This window comes from Etheostoma spectabile, chromosome 7 (assembly GCF_008692095.1).
Source record: "Etheostoma spectabile isolate EspeVRDwgs_2016 chromosome 7, UIUC_Espe_1.0, whole genome shotgun sequence".
NCBI lineage: Eukaryota > Metazoa > Chordata > Actinopteri > Perciformes > Percidae > Etheostoma > Etheostoma spectabile.
Genome location: NC_045739.1, coordinates 16279965 through 16294039, shown reverse-complemented (window position 1 = coordinate 16294039; position 14075 = coordinate 16279965). Strand labels below are relative to the sequence as shown.

General features: G+C 37.4%; 1 protein-coding gene across 2 annotated transcripts in view; it reads left to right on the top strand.

Annotated features, from left to right (window-relative positions):
• Positions 1-10283, top strand: part of impdh2 (IMP (inosine 5'-monophosphate) dehydrogenase 2) — a 23107-nt gene extending 12824 nt beyond the window's left edge. The window contains exons 9-15 of one of the 2 annotated variants that reach the window (XM_032520965.1): positions 1133-1228; positions 2101-2124; positions 4180-4323; positions 4689-4833; positions 8582-8725; positions 9581-9664; positions 9925-10283. In XM_032520965.1, coding sequence (XP_032376856.1) covers positions 1133-1228; positions 2101-2124; positions 4180-4323; positions 4689-4833; positions 8582-8725; positions 9581-9664; positions 9925-9946 — 659 coding nt within the window. In that variant the 3' untranslated portion in view covers positions 9947-10283. The remainder of the gene's footprint in view (positions 1-1132; positions 1229-2100; positions 2125-4179; positions 4324-4688; positions 4834-8581; positions 8726-9580; positions 9665-9924) is intronic. The other variant, XM_032520966.1, reaches the window with a different exon arrangement.
• The last annotated feature ends 3792 nt before the right edge of the window (positions 10284-14075 follow it).

Here is a 14075-nt window from a genome sequence, read left to right as displayed (position 1 = left end):
TTTACATCGTTTCTATACACACATACGTGTATATATATACATGGATGATAAACAAAAATGGGTATTAAACAGTAACCCAACCAAAAATGGAAGCTTTAAAAAACGTCAGGGTCTCCAAGGCCAAAACAACAAACAAAATCCCATACTACCTTGAAACAAAATGGCAACTGATCTACAGATTGAGAAAACCAAAACACACAATGCTAAACTCCCTGACTAACTACAAAACAGGAGAAAAAGGGGGATCAAAACAAATGGCAGAGAACCCTTACCAGCTTCAGAAAACAAGTCCTTCAGTTTGCAAATCATATGCACCAGCAGAGAGTACTAACTACACCAACTACTCTCAGCACAACAGGAAGTTGAAAAGAGGAAGGGGGCGGTGTCTTCAACTCAGGAGCTTTTATGCAGGCCAGCTGATGACCGGATTGGTAACACCTGTGGACAATCAGGCCCTCAGGGGTGGCAAACCTGAAACATAGACAAACAACACAAAATGGCTCTCTTCCAAACAGAGGCCAGAGCAGCGTTAGAAAACGCAACACTTGTGTTTATTTGAATAAAGGTACACCTACATGTTGGCCTAAGAGATTGCAATATAAGTCTATATATTACTATCAGGAGTATACATATGTCAAGGATGTATAAATTAAATAAACTTCAGCTGGAGTCCAATTTAATACGGCAACACTGTTGACCCCATCAGTGATCTTTCTATTCCGTATTCTTCCTACAGGCTAATACCAGTTTTAGGCTGCCAAATAGTACACACGTTACTGCAAATTTAAATGAGATGTCAGGGTTTCAATCTCCACTTCTGAAAAGTGCTGCTTCTTAGCCGGATTACGTCTCGCCATGTCAATAGTAGGGGCGAGGCCTCAAAGCCGAGAATGAATTGGGGCGTGATATTTAAATTACGATCGTTTCTAGCTGCTGCATTTATCAATGTACGGCCATTCTTATGCTCTGATTGGTATTATACAAACGTTTCATGAATCCCACATGAAGCCTGTCGTAAGAGGATCTCTGCGCTCATATCTGCGCTGGTTTCTGCGTTAGGTGATTAATGAGGGCCAATGAGACTCCGTTGTCCAGCTCTAACAGTTTCTCTGTCTCCCCCTCTCCACCGCAGTGGTGACGGCAGCTCAGGCTAAGAACCTGATAGATGCAGGAGTGGACGGACTTAGAGTGGGGATGGGCAGCGGCTCCATCTGCATCACACAGGAAGGTAAGTGACTGACTGGCAAACTCAATAAACCCCGTGTACCTTGCTAAATGCTCCCACCCACAAAGCAGCCACCAGCAATTCTGGAGCCTCTGTCGTTAATGAATTTGCTGGTCAAAGAATACTAAATGTCCGGTTTGCTTGAAAACATGGCATGAAAATAGTTGGTTCAACAGTTTAGTTGTCTGTGTAGTGTGTCTAATTGGAAGACAACCAATTGTGTGTCCAAGGCTTTTCAGGAAGCTCAGCTGGAAAAATTAGCATATTAAAATTATTTAGTCTTCTTTTGTATAGTCTATGGCAGTGTGTATTGACATTTCTGACCCCGGGAGTCTGTCTCTGGCGCCTCTTGCCTCAGTACCTTTGCAAGTCATGCATTTTGTTAAAGTACTTGAGCTATGATTGGTCGGGGTTTAGTGTCTGGTCTGACATTTCTCTCAACCAAGTCATGTCGGGTACTATGATCCCCTGGTCGGATATTGTGACCACCTGGAAATATAGACCGTAGTTGGTGAAATTGTGCAGATAGGGTTGATAGATGGGGTTTAAATAAGTTTGGATTTTAAATCTAAGTTGTCATTGGGATACATTTAGCTGTGATTTCTGTGGCATAGTTATACCTTTTACGGTAGATATTGTTTCTGTGCTTTTTGTTGTCTCCCCTCATCTTATCTTAAGATTCCTCTCAAGTCAGTATTTGTATTTTGTTTTCTTTTGCTTAAGGTTTTCTTCACTTTTGTCTCTCATCTTCATTTTTTTGTCTTCCTACCTGCCTCCTCCCCTTTCTTTCTCCCTCTTAAATTCTCTCCCCTACATCCCACTCTGATGTTTGTGTGTCTGTGTGTGTGTCCGTGTGTGTGTGTGTCCGTGTCCAGCTCCCACAGTTACGGGATACTCCAGTAAGTTTTCCACGTCCCCTTTTGTCTTCGACCGGGCTCTAGTTTGCTCACAGTGTGCCACCTCCCTTACCCGCTTCACAGCCTGCTGCACTGATTGGTTAACAGCTTTGCATCAGTAGAAGTATAGGAGGTAGTTTTTGTGGGTTTTTCGTTTGTTTATAGAGCTGGCCGAAGGTGTTTGGGCGTTTAGCTTGTTCCTGTGTCCTTACTAATCTGTCCATCATCTTGGGTGAATGTTTCTCTTTCTCCACCCACTTTACTGACCATTTAGTCTCTGGTCTTGATGATGTCATCAGATTGAGACACTATCCATTTGTATCCTTTGGTTGCCTATGGACACCATTGGCCAGATGGTGGCTGGTTTAAGGCCAATCTCTTTGTGTGCTGCCTCTGTGACAGGATTGGGATTTAATGACCCTTTCACCATTGTATCAGTTTAAGATCACAGCTCTCATCCATTTCTAACACCCATTCGTAACATATGGCATTCAAACGAGTAGCTGGCAGCCACAGGGTGTCTCTGTCTAGCCGGGATGGTGAAGCTGCTGAATTGGGTGGGACCAGACAGGTTATATTTCAGCCGGCACCTTTGCTTCTTAATTGATCATCATCACAGAGGCGGCCTTGATGAGATATGCATCTTTGTTCAGCTATTTGTGCCATATTCTGATTTCTGTGACTTACTTTAATAGTCAACTTAGTATATTCAAAGTCTGATAGGGCTGCCAGCTGATTGTTGCACCTAAAGTGGCCTACTTTTGAATTGTAGCATGGCTGTCTGAGAGGACGTATCAGCGCTGTGTGTGTGTGTGTGTGTGTGTGTGTGTGTGTGTGTGTGTGTGTGTGTGTGTGTGTGTGTGTGTGTGTGTGTGTGTGTGTGTGTGTGTGTGTGTGTGTGTGTTTTCTGATAAATGGAACAGTAAAAAAAATATGGTCATGTCTTGTAGCTTGAACATATGGGGCTGCACAGTTTACAATGACATACACACTGTATATCATAACACATTTCCCTAAAGAAAGATAAAATAGCAGCACTCTCACCTCCAACAGCAGTGTTCCAAAGTATAATTTAGAAACCAGGGTTAGGCCAAGTCTCTTCTGCTGCTGTGGTTCAACATTAAAGATACAATCTTTAGGATTTTCATGAAGTCACACCAATTTAAAAAAAACAAAAAAAAAACACTTTTTCCAACAATATCCATTTAAAGAATTCACATTATAGAAAACCTCCCTCTGTTGCTCCTCTGTTGTATTTCTGATAAAGTAGCTGATGAAGGAGCGTTTGCTCCCTTCAGAATTCTGGGACCTGTAGTATTAAACCGCACTAGCAGACAACCACCAGTACCCATTGGTGACTTTAAAGATCCCGATAACCTGTACAAATTGTCCCTTGCAACATTTCATCCTTTCAACATGGCCATCAATACATAGCAGGATAATTAAGACTAGTTTGGTAAGTACCATGCAGCACTGAGTAAAAAAGGAATTGGGATGTTTCTCTTTGGTGGTAAACTTGAACAGCTTTTGCTGTTCACAATAAAAGAAAGATCTTAGAGATATAAATTGAAATGTAGTTCTGTTTGATGGAGGAAGGATATATTTTGAGAGACGGATGTAGTGCTTCGTGTGGTGTGGGATTTGTCTGCTGATGTGACAAGTTTAACTTCCTCATTCTTGCTTATCTTTAATATAACAGAAAGCCTGTCTGCTCATTCACTTTGTGTCAGATCTCATTTTTTTTATTTTTTTTTTGTCACTTGGACCACTGGGAGTTTCCACTGTGCATGCTTATGAAAACTCAGTTGAGCTCTCAGAGCTCAAGTGGGAAGTTTTTTTTAATGTTAGTTTATCAAATTATCAGTATCAGCCGACTGAGGATTCCTGCTTCCAAAGCGCTTTCTTTATTTATTTATGTTGAAGAAATAAAAGAAGAAAGAATAATTGTCTGGTAAAGATGAAAATGTTGTAATTTTATTTTGTAGCTACGATGACTAAATTTAACAGATGTACTCCTTTTCTCACATCTTTTAATCCTTGTTTTTCTCCTCCCTTCAGTGCTGGCGTGCGGCAGACCCCAGGCGACAGCGGTCTATAAGGTATCGGAATACGCCAGGCGTTTTGGTGTGCCGGTCATTGCCGATGGTGGCATCCAGACTGTTGGGCACATTGCCAAAGCCCTGGCACTGGGAGCATCCACAGGTATGGATAGATGGGTAAAGAGTGCAAGAGTTTAATACAAATATTTAGATGATGGATGAGATATGCACCACATTGAAATAACTACTACTAAACAACTATTTTATTGCAGATTTATCAAATATTTTTTTTTGCTGTGGACATCCACAACATCCAACATGTTTTAATTCTTGTTACAGAAAATGTTAGATTTTCCAATTTAGATTATGGTGTTTTCTGCTCTTGGTGTGAAATGGGATTTATGGTGGGGGGGGGGGGAGAAGTAAAAACGGCAGCCTTTTTGCCCACTTTCTTCATTTAAGCCTTTCAGTAGTCACCATTCATTACTGGTCTTCGAACTTGACTTCTACTTACTGATCTCTCTCTAGTGATGATGGGCTCTCTGCTGGCTGCTACCAGTGAAGCTCCTGGTGAATATTTCTTCTCGGACGGCATCAGGCTGAAGAAATACCGTGGCATGGGCTCCCTGGATGCCATGGACAAAAACCTGGGCTCCCAGACCAGATACTTCAGGTACAGAAACAGTCAAACTAGGCTAATAGGCTGTATTGTTCAGGTTGATAAGAGTTTATCGTTTGCTAATGTTATAGTGGCTGTATTTCTGCAGTTCAAATCATAACAAAGTAATGGTCTAACCCTTACTCCAAAAGAGAACTCAATGAATGCACACGGTTCCCTTTTACACAGTATACAGTGGATATAAAAATTATAAGTACCATTATAACAGGGGTATGTACCCTGTTATAATGGCAGGCATTTGTGATGTAAAAAAAAAAAAAAAAAAATGAGACAAAGATAAATCATGTCAGAACCTTTTCCACCTTTTTAATGTGAATAATTCAATTGAAAAACAAACTGAAATCATTGAGGGGGAAGAATAAAAAATAAAAATGTACAATAACCTGGTTGCATAAGTGTGCACACCCTTAAACTAATACTTTCTTGAAGCACCTTTTGATTTTATTACAGCACTCAGTCTTTTTGGGTAGGAGTCTATTAGCATTGCATATCTTGACGTAGCAATATTTGCCCACTCTTCTTTGCAAAAGTGCTCCAAATCTGTTATATTGCAAGGACATCTCCTGTGCACAGCCCTCTCAAGATCACCCCACAGATGTTCAATTGGATTACGGTCTGGGCTCAGACCATTCCAAAACGTTAATCTTTTGGTTAAGTCATGCTTTTGTGGATTTGGATGTGTGCTTTGAGTCGATGTCATGCTGAAAGGTGAATTTCCTCTTCATCATTCTAACGGAAGCCAGAAGGGTTTGTGCCACAATTGCCTGGTATTTGGAACTGTTCATGATGCCCCCCACCCTGACTAAGACCCCGGTTCCAGCTGAAGAAAAACAGCCCCAAAGCCTGATGCTGCCACCACCATGCTTCACTGTGGGGATGGTGTTCTTTGGGTGATGTGCAGTGTTGTTTTTGCACCAAACATCTTTTGTAAATATTAGGGGTGTGACGAGACGCTTACTCCACGAGACGAGACACATCACGAGATTGGGTTCACGAGAACGAGACGAGACGAGATTTAAAAAAAAAAAAATTAAAGAAATCCTCGATGAAATATATGAATGGAAAATAGTTTTATTAATCAACTGAAAAATCACAAAATGCAAAACAATTTAGGTGCATTTTGAAATCAACTATAAATGATGAATGTTAATGATGTTTTTTTTTTTTACTATTTTAATGAATTATATGCAGTAAAGGACTGCAAACACTGCAAAATGTTTTGTATAAACTCTACCAACTGGCTTCTCCCCTGTAAATTTCACACGAGAAATCTAACTCCTTTCACAAACCGAACATAAAAAATATAAATAATAAAATAAATGTTAAATAACAGAAAATAACACTTTAAATGCAAACAGTAAGTGTATCAATAACCAAGTACTGCTCTCTCAAAACTACAACTACAAGTGCAACAAGAAACAATTTTTTTTAATTTTTTTTAATGTTTTCGTCGCGGGGGCAGTAGTTAGTGGAGAGCTGTGGTGGTGCTGGAAGTGTTTTTGCTAGTGCCGTGTTAGCCGCGGTATACGGCATTTTTTTCTTACAATGTTTCATATTGTGTTCGTCTTGTCGTCACTCTTTCGCCGTTTATCATTTCCGCAGGAAAAGGCAAGGCAAGGCAAGGCAGCTTTATTGTTAAGCATTCAGCCAACGGCAATTCAAGTGCTTTCACAAATCAGTTAACAGATAAAACACAAGTAAACAGTTAAAAATCACAAGCATTAAAACCGGTAAAAACACATGAATAGACAGTTAAAAACAAAGAGAAACATAAACACAAGAATAAAATTTAACGTGCAGCATAGAAATTTAAGAAATGATGTCATTTAAAGAAAGGCACATCAAATAGAAAGGTCTTCAGCCTTGATTTAAAAGAACTGAGAGTAGCAGCGGATCTACAGGTTTCTGGGAGTTTATTCCAGATAGAGGAGCATAGAAACTGAAAGCTGCTTCACCCTTTTAGTTCTGACTCTGGGGACAGAAAGCAGACCTGTCCCAGATGACCTGAGAGGTCTGGTGGTTCATAGTGTAGTAGCAGATCAGCAATATATTTTGGACCTAAACCGTTAAGTGATTTATAAACTAGCAAGAGTACTTTGAAATCAATTCTTGAACACGAAGCCAGTTGTAAGACTTCAGAACTGGAGTGATGTGATCCAGTCTCTGGTCTTAGTGAGGACCGGCAGCAGTGTGTCTGAATCAGCTGCAGCTGTCTGATTGATTTTTTGGGAGACCTTTAAAGACCCCGTTACAGTAGTCAAGTCTACTGAAGATAAAGGCATGGACAGTTTTTCCAAATCCTGTTGACACATAAGTCCTTTAACCCTTGATATTTAAGGTGATAGTAGGCTGACTTTGTAATTGTCTTAATGTGGTGTTAAAGTTCAGGTCTGAGTCATGACTACACCAAGATTTTGGCTTTGTCTGTTGTTTTTAACATTGTTGTTGAAGCTGAGACGCAGACTTTTAATCGTTCCTCTCTTGCTCAAAAAACAACCACCTCAGTTTTTCTTCATTTAATTTCAGAAAGTTCTGGCACATCCAGCCTTAATTTGTTCGATGCACTTAGTCATTTTTTGTATTTTGAAAACAAAATGTTGCCACACAAATGACTTAAAAGTGGCAGGGGGATCTTCAATAGTAATTTCACGCTCCATCACGCTGACATCACAGCGCCTCACGAGACAACTTTTCACCTCGACGAGAAATCTCGTCACGTTTTAATCTCGCGAGATCTCGTAAAACGAGATCTCGTCACACCCTTAGTAAATATGGTCAAAAAGTTCAACCTTGGTTTCATCAGACCATAACACATTTTCCCACATGCTTTTGGGAGACTTGATGTTTTTTTTGCAAACTTCAGCCGGGTTTGGATCTTTTTCTTTGTAAGAAACGGCTTCCTTCTTGCCAACCTACACCAAAGGCCATTCATATGAAGAATACGGGAGATTGTTGTCACATGTAGCACACAGCCAGTACTTGCCAGGTGTGCACACTTATGCAACCAGGTTATTGTAAGGTTTATATTTTTCAACCTCAAAGATTTCATTTTGTTTTTCAATTGAATTGCTCACATTAAAGGTGAAAAACGTTCTGACATGATTTATCTTTGTCTATTTTTTTTACATCACAAAAACCTGCCATTTTAACGGGTGTGTAGATTTTTTTGATATCCACTGTAGCCTCGTCTCACCACAACGTTGTTCTAGACAATTCTTTGCTAGTTTTTCCCCAGATGACAACACTTCTTCCTCATTCAATTTTCAGTGGTTTTCAGAACACAAGACATTACTCCTTTGTGGTGAAGAATGATGAGCCTACTAGAAAAGGACAGAGCGGCTGACATTTTACCCAATAATACTTAAATCTTTAAGTATTGTAACACTCATTCAACACTTTTAAAAAGTAGAGAGTATTCAAAAACAGTTATTCACCTTACTATGGCTGTTTAGCCACAAGATGGCAGTACACAGGTTGTACAGGATGATTTGCTTTAAATGTCAGTGAGAGAGGGTAACTTCATAAGTGAAGAAGAAGAAGACACTATTGATCCCTTATAAATAAAAAAAAAAAATTAGAGTGTCAAACTATCCGGCTACCACTCCATACGGGGACTTGAAACGGTGACCCTCCGGTTCCAAAGCCAAGTCCCCACGGACTGAGCTACTGCTACCCCTGTGTATACTCCATGTCACTAACACCATCATATCACTCCACTTTTCTTCTTTCTCTCCCCTCACAGTGAGTGCGATAAGATTAAAGTTGCTCAGGGTGTTTCTGGAGCAGTGCAGGACAAAGGCTCCATCCACAAGTTTGTTCCCTACCTGCTGGCTGGCATTCAGCACTCCTGTCAGGACATCGGATCCAAGAGCCTTACACAACTCAGGTAAACACACACAGACAGATTATGTAAAACTGCCTTTGATCCTCAAGTTACAGACGAAAGACTAATCCTCATGGAAATGTGTGCACACTGAATATTGAATATAATTTTTCTCTGATGACCTTCAGAAAAGTGGGGAATTATAATGTAGTAAAGTATTTAATTGTTATACAACCTTCATGATACTGTGGACTAATAACCAGTGTACTCAGTTTCTACTCATTATTACACCTGTTCAATAACAACAACCATACATTCTACTTTTAACGAAGTTTAAAAAATATTCACATTTTGGTTAAATTGTTGTTAATGTTAATTACTGAAGTCATAGTTAATGTTAGAGTTGTAAGGAACTTCATTATTTTGTCCAGACCAACACCAACTTTGATCCCAAATGGTAAAACATATATTAAACTAACAAATGTAGACTTAGTAAAGAACAGTTGTATTGGAATTAGATATTACAGGTGTACCTAAATAAAGTAGCCCCTTGGTATGTTTCAATATACTGTTAGAATACTTGACATTAAGCAAAATCCAAAAGGGCCATTTTGACATAGTATGTCATAAGTCATTAAAAGTGGGGGATAAAAGTTAGTGTAGAATGCCATGTTATTTTAAAATTCATAATAGTATATACCATAACCATGTTATTACAAGTTAATTATTAATTTAAATCTGTGTACGATTATTTTTCTGTATACTATGAAGATTAGTATGTAGTATAGATTTGGGACACAGCTTTAGCCTTAGTACTTGCCCAGGGTTTCTGTCACACTATATTCTATTCCTAGTGCTTGTGTTGCATTTCTTCCCCTTGATGTCTGGTGTGTAATGGAATTTCTTTCCGCCTGGCAGAGCCATGATGTACTCTGGAGATCTGAAATTTGAAAAGAGAACGTCGTCCGCCCAAATGGAGGGTGGAGTCCACAGCCTGCACAGGTACACATACACAATGCAACACAAACTGGCCTTTCTTCAGAAAGATCCACTCAACTGAGTAGATACAGCTTTGTTGTTTTTGTTCCGTTTCATATTCCATCATCTTAAAAAGTTCTTAAGTTTCATGTCTCGCTCCAACCACACAAACTTTAAGTTAAACTTCCTCTTTAGCGCCTCTTAACAGGAAACCTCAGGGAGCATCATGGATCACTGTGTACAATCTTTTCCTCTCTGACTGACTCCTCCTCTTTCCCCCACAGTTATGAGAAACGTCTGTTTTAAAAAGAAGTCAGCCGTTAAGCCTGCAAATGGAGAATCCTTCCAACTGACACATTATGCAAACACTATATGCCATATCCTCAAATGTATTCCACACACACACACACACACACACACAAGCTCTTATCCACTCTACTCTTCCAAGGATTCATCAAGTCTTCCTATGCATTGTCTGTGTTTAGTGTTTGTGTGTGAAGGAGGGAAACCAAGCATTTATCAATTACTGCACGTGTGATTGAGTCCTCCAATGCCTTTTAATGTTGTGATTAAAATAAATGTCTGGTGTGTCCATTTTAAGGGAAAAAAGTTGTCCAATAATAAAGCTTGTGTTTTTCCATGAGCTGCTGTAGTGTGACATTTTATTTTTAGATTTGTGTATATCAAGTATGAGACATTTGGATACAAGTTACTGTTTAGATAAAAAGTCTAAAACGTTAATACAATTTGAAGACAATTTATCAACAATCAAGCACTAGACTCTCATTACCTGCAGAAGAGACGCACATCCCAAGAAGACGTGTTGCAGCTTGTGGTCTCTGAGAAACACACCAACAAGATATCTAGTTTCTGTTCATCTGACGCAGGAAACCTGGCAAGAAAAGCCCATCCTTTAACTTGCAGTATGTAAAGAACTATCTTATTAGATTAAACAGATAACCCTAGAAGATACAACTGACCTAATTTCAAACCAAGCATGCAAAAACTAAACACATAATTGGGTCAAACCTACAATACAATTAAGACATGCTTTCCTATTAATTAAAGGTAACATTTTGTTTAAGGTCCCATTATTTTGAATCCTAAAAAAACTATTTTAGTGGTGGAAGAAGTACTTTGATCCTTAACTTAAGTAAAAGTAGAAATACTCCATACAGGTAGAAGTCCTAATGTTATATATTCAGTTTTATCACTAATGGAATACTTGTAGGTCATCAATGTGGAGACCATTTCAGATACTTTGCATACTACTTGGTAGATTAAAATCATAGTATATCGAAAAGTCATAGTATGGTATGTTGAAATAAGACATTAAAAAGTCAGGATTGTATGACAAAAAAAATCATTGTATAGTATAGCCCAAAAAAAATCATAGTATATCTACTAAAAATCATAGTACAGTATTATGTAAAAAATTAAAAAAATAGTATTATGAAAAAAACAATCATAGTACGTCAAAACAAAGTCATAATATAGTATGTTAAGGGATAAAAATTAAGTACATTATATCAAAAAAAGTCATTAAAAAAAATAGTATGTAGAAAATATTCATAGTATAGTTTGTTGAAATAAAAGTGACAAAAAGTCTTGGTTTAGCATATCAAGAAAAAAAGTGATAAAAAGTCATGGTATGGTATGTCAAAAAATGTCTCATAGTAATCAAAAAAGTCGTATGTCAAAAATAGTCATAGTATAGTATGTTGAGGGGAAAAAAACAAAACATGAAAAGGGACACCCTACACTGGGTAACAACCCTGGGTCAGAGTGTGCAGTGATTACTTGCCATTTGGTAGTTGGCTAACCACTGAGCCAGTGTGCCACCACAGAATTTATGTTGAAAACACTAATAGCATAGTATGTCTTCAAAATTCAAAGTGTAGTGTATTGAAAAAATTCATAGTATAGTATGTCGCAAAAAAAAGTAACAGTATTGTATATCGGAAAAAAAAACGCCATGAAAAGGGCCAGTCTGGACAGGTTATCAAACTGGTTTGGTGTGCCACCGAAGAATTTATATTGAAAACAATAACATAGAATGTAGAGAAAAGTGCTAAAGTCATTGTATAGCACGTAAAAAAAAAAAAGTCATAGCATTGCATGTCAACATTTTTTGATAAAAGTCATAGCACAGTACGTCTATAAAAAAAAAGAAATCATATATTATGTCAAAAACAGTCATAGCATTGTACAGTGTGTCAAAAAAAAAACGAAAAGGAATGAAATGAAAAGGACCATTCTGGACTGGTTATCAAACTTGGGTCAGAGTCTGCAGTGACGACTTGCTGGTTGCCTGTTGGCAGCAGTGCTAACCACTGAGCCAGTGTGCCATTGAAGAGTTAAAATTGAAAACAGTCAAAGTATAGTACGTTGGAAAAAAAGTGATGAAGATGTCAGTGTAGTATTTCAAAAAAGTCCTAGTATAGAATTTTAAAACAAAACTAATAGTATGTTAATCATAAAAGTCAAAGTGTATTATTCTTGTAAGTCATAGTATTGAATGTTTGGAAAAAATCCTAGTATTAAAAATTTAAAAAATATCCTAGTATATTAAAAAAAAAGTCATAATATTGAACGTTTGGAAAAAATTATAGAATATTTAAATAAATCATAATATAGCACATCGAAAAAGGTCATTGTATAGTATGTCGGAAAAAGTCGTATAGTATATCAAAAAAATTTCATAGTATAGCATGTCGAAAAAAATGTCATGAAAAAGGTCAGCCTGGACTGGATATGAAACCTGGTTCAGAGTCTGCAGTGACTACTAAATGATTACCTGTTGGCAGCAGCGCCAACCACTGAGCCAATGTGCCACCGAAGAGTTAAAATTGAAAACAGTTATAGCATATGTTGAAATAAGTGAATAAAAAGTCAAAGTATAGTATGTTGAAAAAAGTGATGAAAAAGTCAGTGCAGTGTTTCAAAAACGTCCTAGAATAGAATTTTTTTTTACAAATCATAATATAGTATATTGAAGCAAGTCATAGTATATTAATCGAAATAGTCACAGTATATGTATGTAATAAAAGGATAAAAAAAAGTTATGGTATAGTATGTTGAAAAAAGTAATAGTATTGTGTATATTAAAAAAAACTGGACTGGACTGGTTATCAACCCAACACATCAATTTGTGTTAAAACAGTAATAGCATAGCATGTTGAAGAAAAGTCCTAGTAATGTATGTTGAAAAAATCCTAGTATAGAATATTTGAAAAAAATTCCTAGTACAATAACTCAAAAAAAAGTCATAGTATAGTATGTAGAGAAAAAAAAGAAGTCAGTACAGCATTTTGAAAAAGGGATACAAGTATGTCAAAAAAGTGATAAAAAAAAAAATCATAGTATAGCATGTCCAAAAAAAAATGATAAAAAGTCATAGTACAGTAGCCTATGTTGAAAATATTCATTGTATAGTATATTGAAAAAGGTCATTGTCTAGTATGTCAAAAGACAGTCATAGTATAGCATGTTGAAAAAAAGATTTAAAAAAAAAAAGTCATAGTATAGCATGTTGAAAAAAGATTTTTAAAAAAGAGTCATAGTATTGCATGTGCCAACCACTGTGTGCCACCGAAGAGTTAACATTGAAAACATATAGCATATGTCGAAAAAAAAGTTAAAGTGTAGTAATCGAAAACTTCATGGTATATTAATTGAAAAGGTCACAGTATAGTATGTCAAAAATAGTCATAGTATGTTAAAAATAGTCATAATATTAAATGTTTGAAGAAAAATCATAGTATATTAAAAAAAGTCATAGTATATACAGTATACGGCAAAAAAGTGATGGTTTAGAATGTTGTTTTAATCACAGGATACTACATTGTTATGTTAAAGCCTTATTCCAAAATAAAGTAAATTTATTTTTCCCTCAAAATTCTACACATATCCCATAATGACAACTTAAAAAAGTTGTCGATTTTAGCAAATGTATTATAAATATAAAAACTGTTGTACATACAGTAGGTGTGCACAGCCTTTACCATTAAGCTCAAATTTGAGCTCAGGTGCATTCTGTTTCCACTAATCAGCCTTGAGATGTTTCTACAGCTTAATTGGAATCCACCTGCAGTAAATTCAGTTGATTTGGCACACACACACACACACACACACGCACGCACGCACGCACGCACGCACGCACGCACGCACGCACGCACGCACGCACGTGCTGATGTTCTGTCTCTCTCCTCTGCACTATACTGCACTGAGCAGCCTTTAAAAACACAAGTCTAAAGAAGCACTCAACTTTAAAAGTGATAACAAAACTGTTCAAAAAGCTAAATCATTTGTCTAATAACTGACAATTGAGAATATTTTAAAGTGAATGGCATCTGTATGTGGGAGCAGTAGCATTTAGAAGTGGAAGAAGCCTGAAGAGGATTTAAAGAATGCTGCATTGACTTTCAGTGTAAAA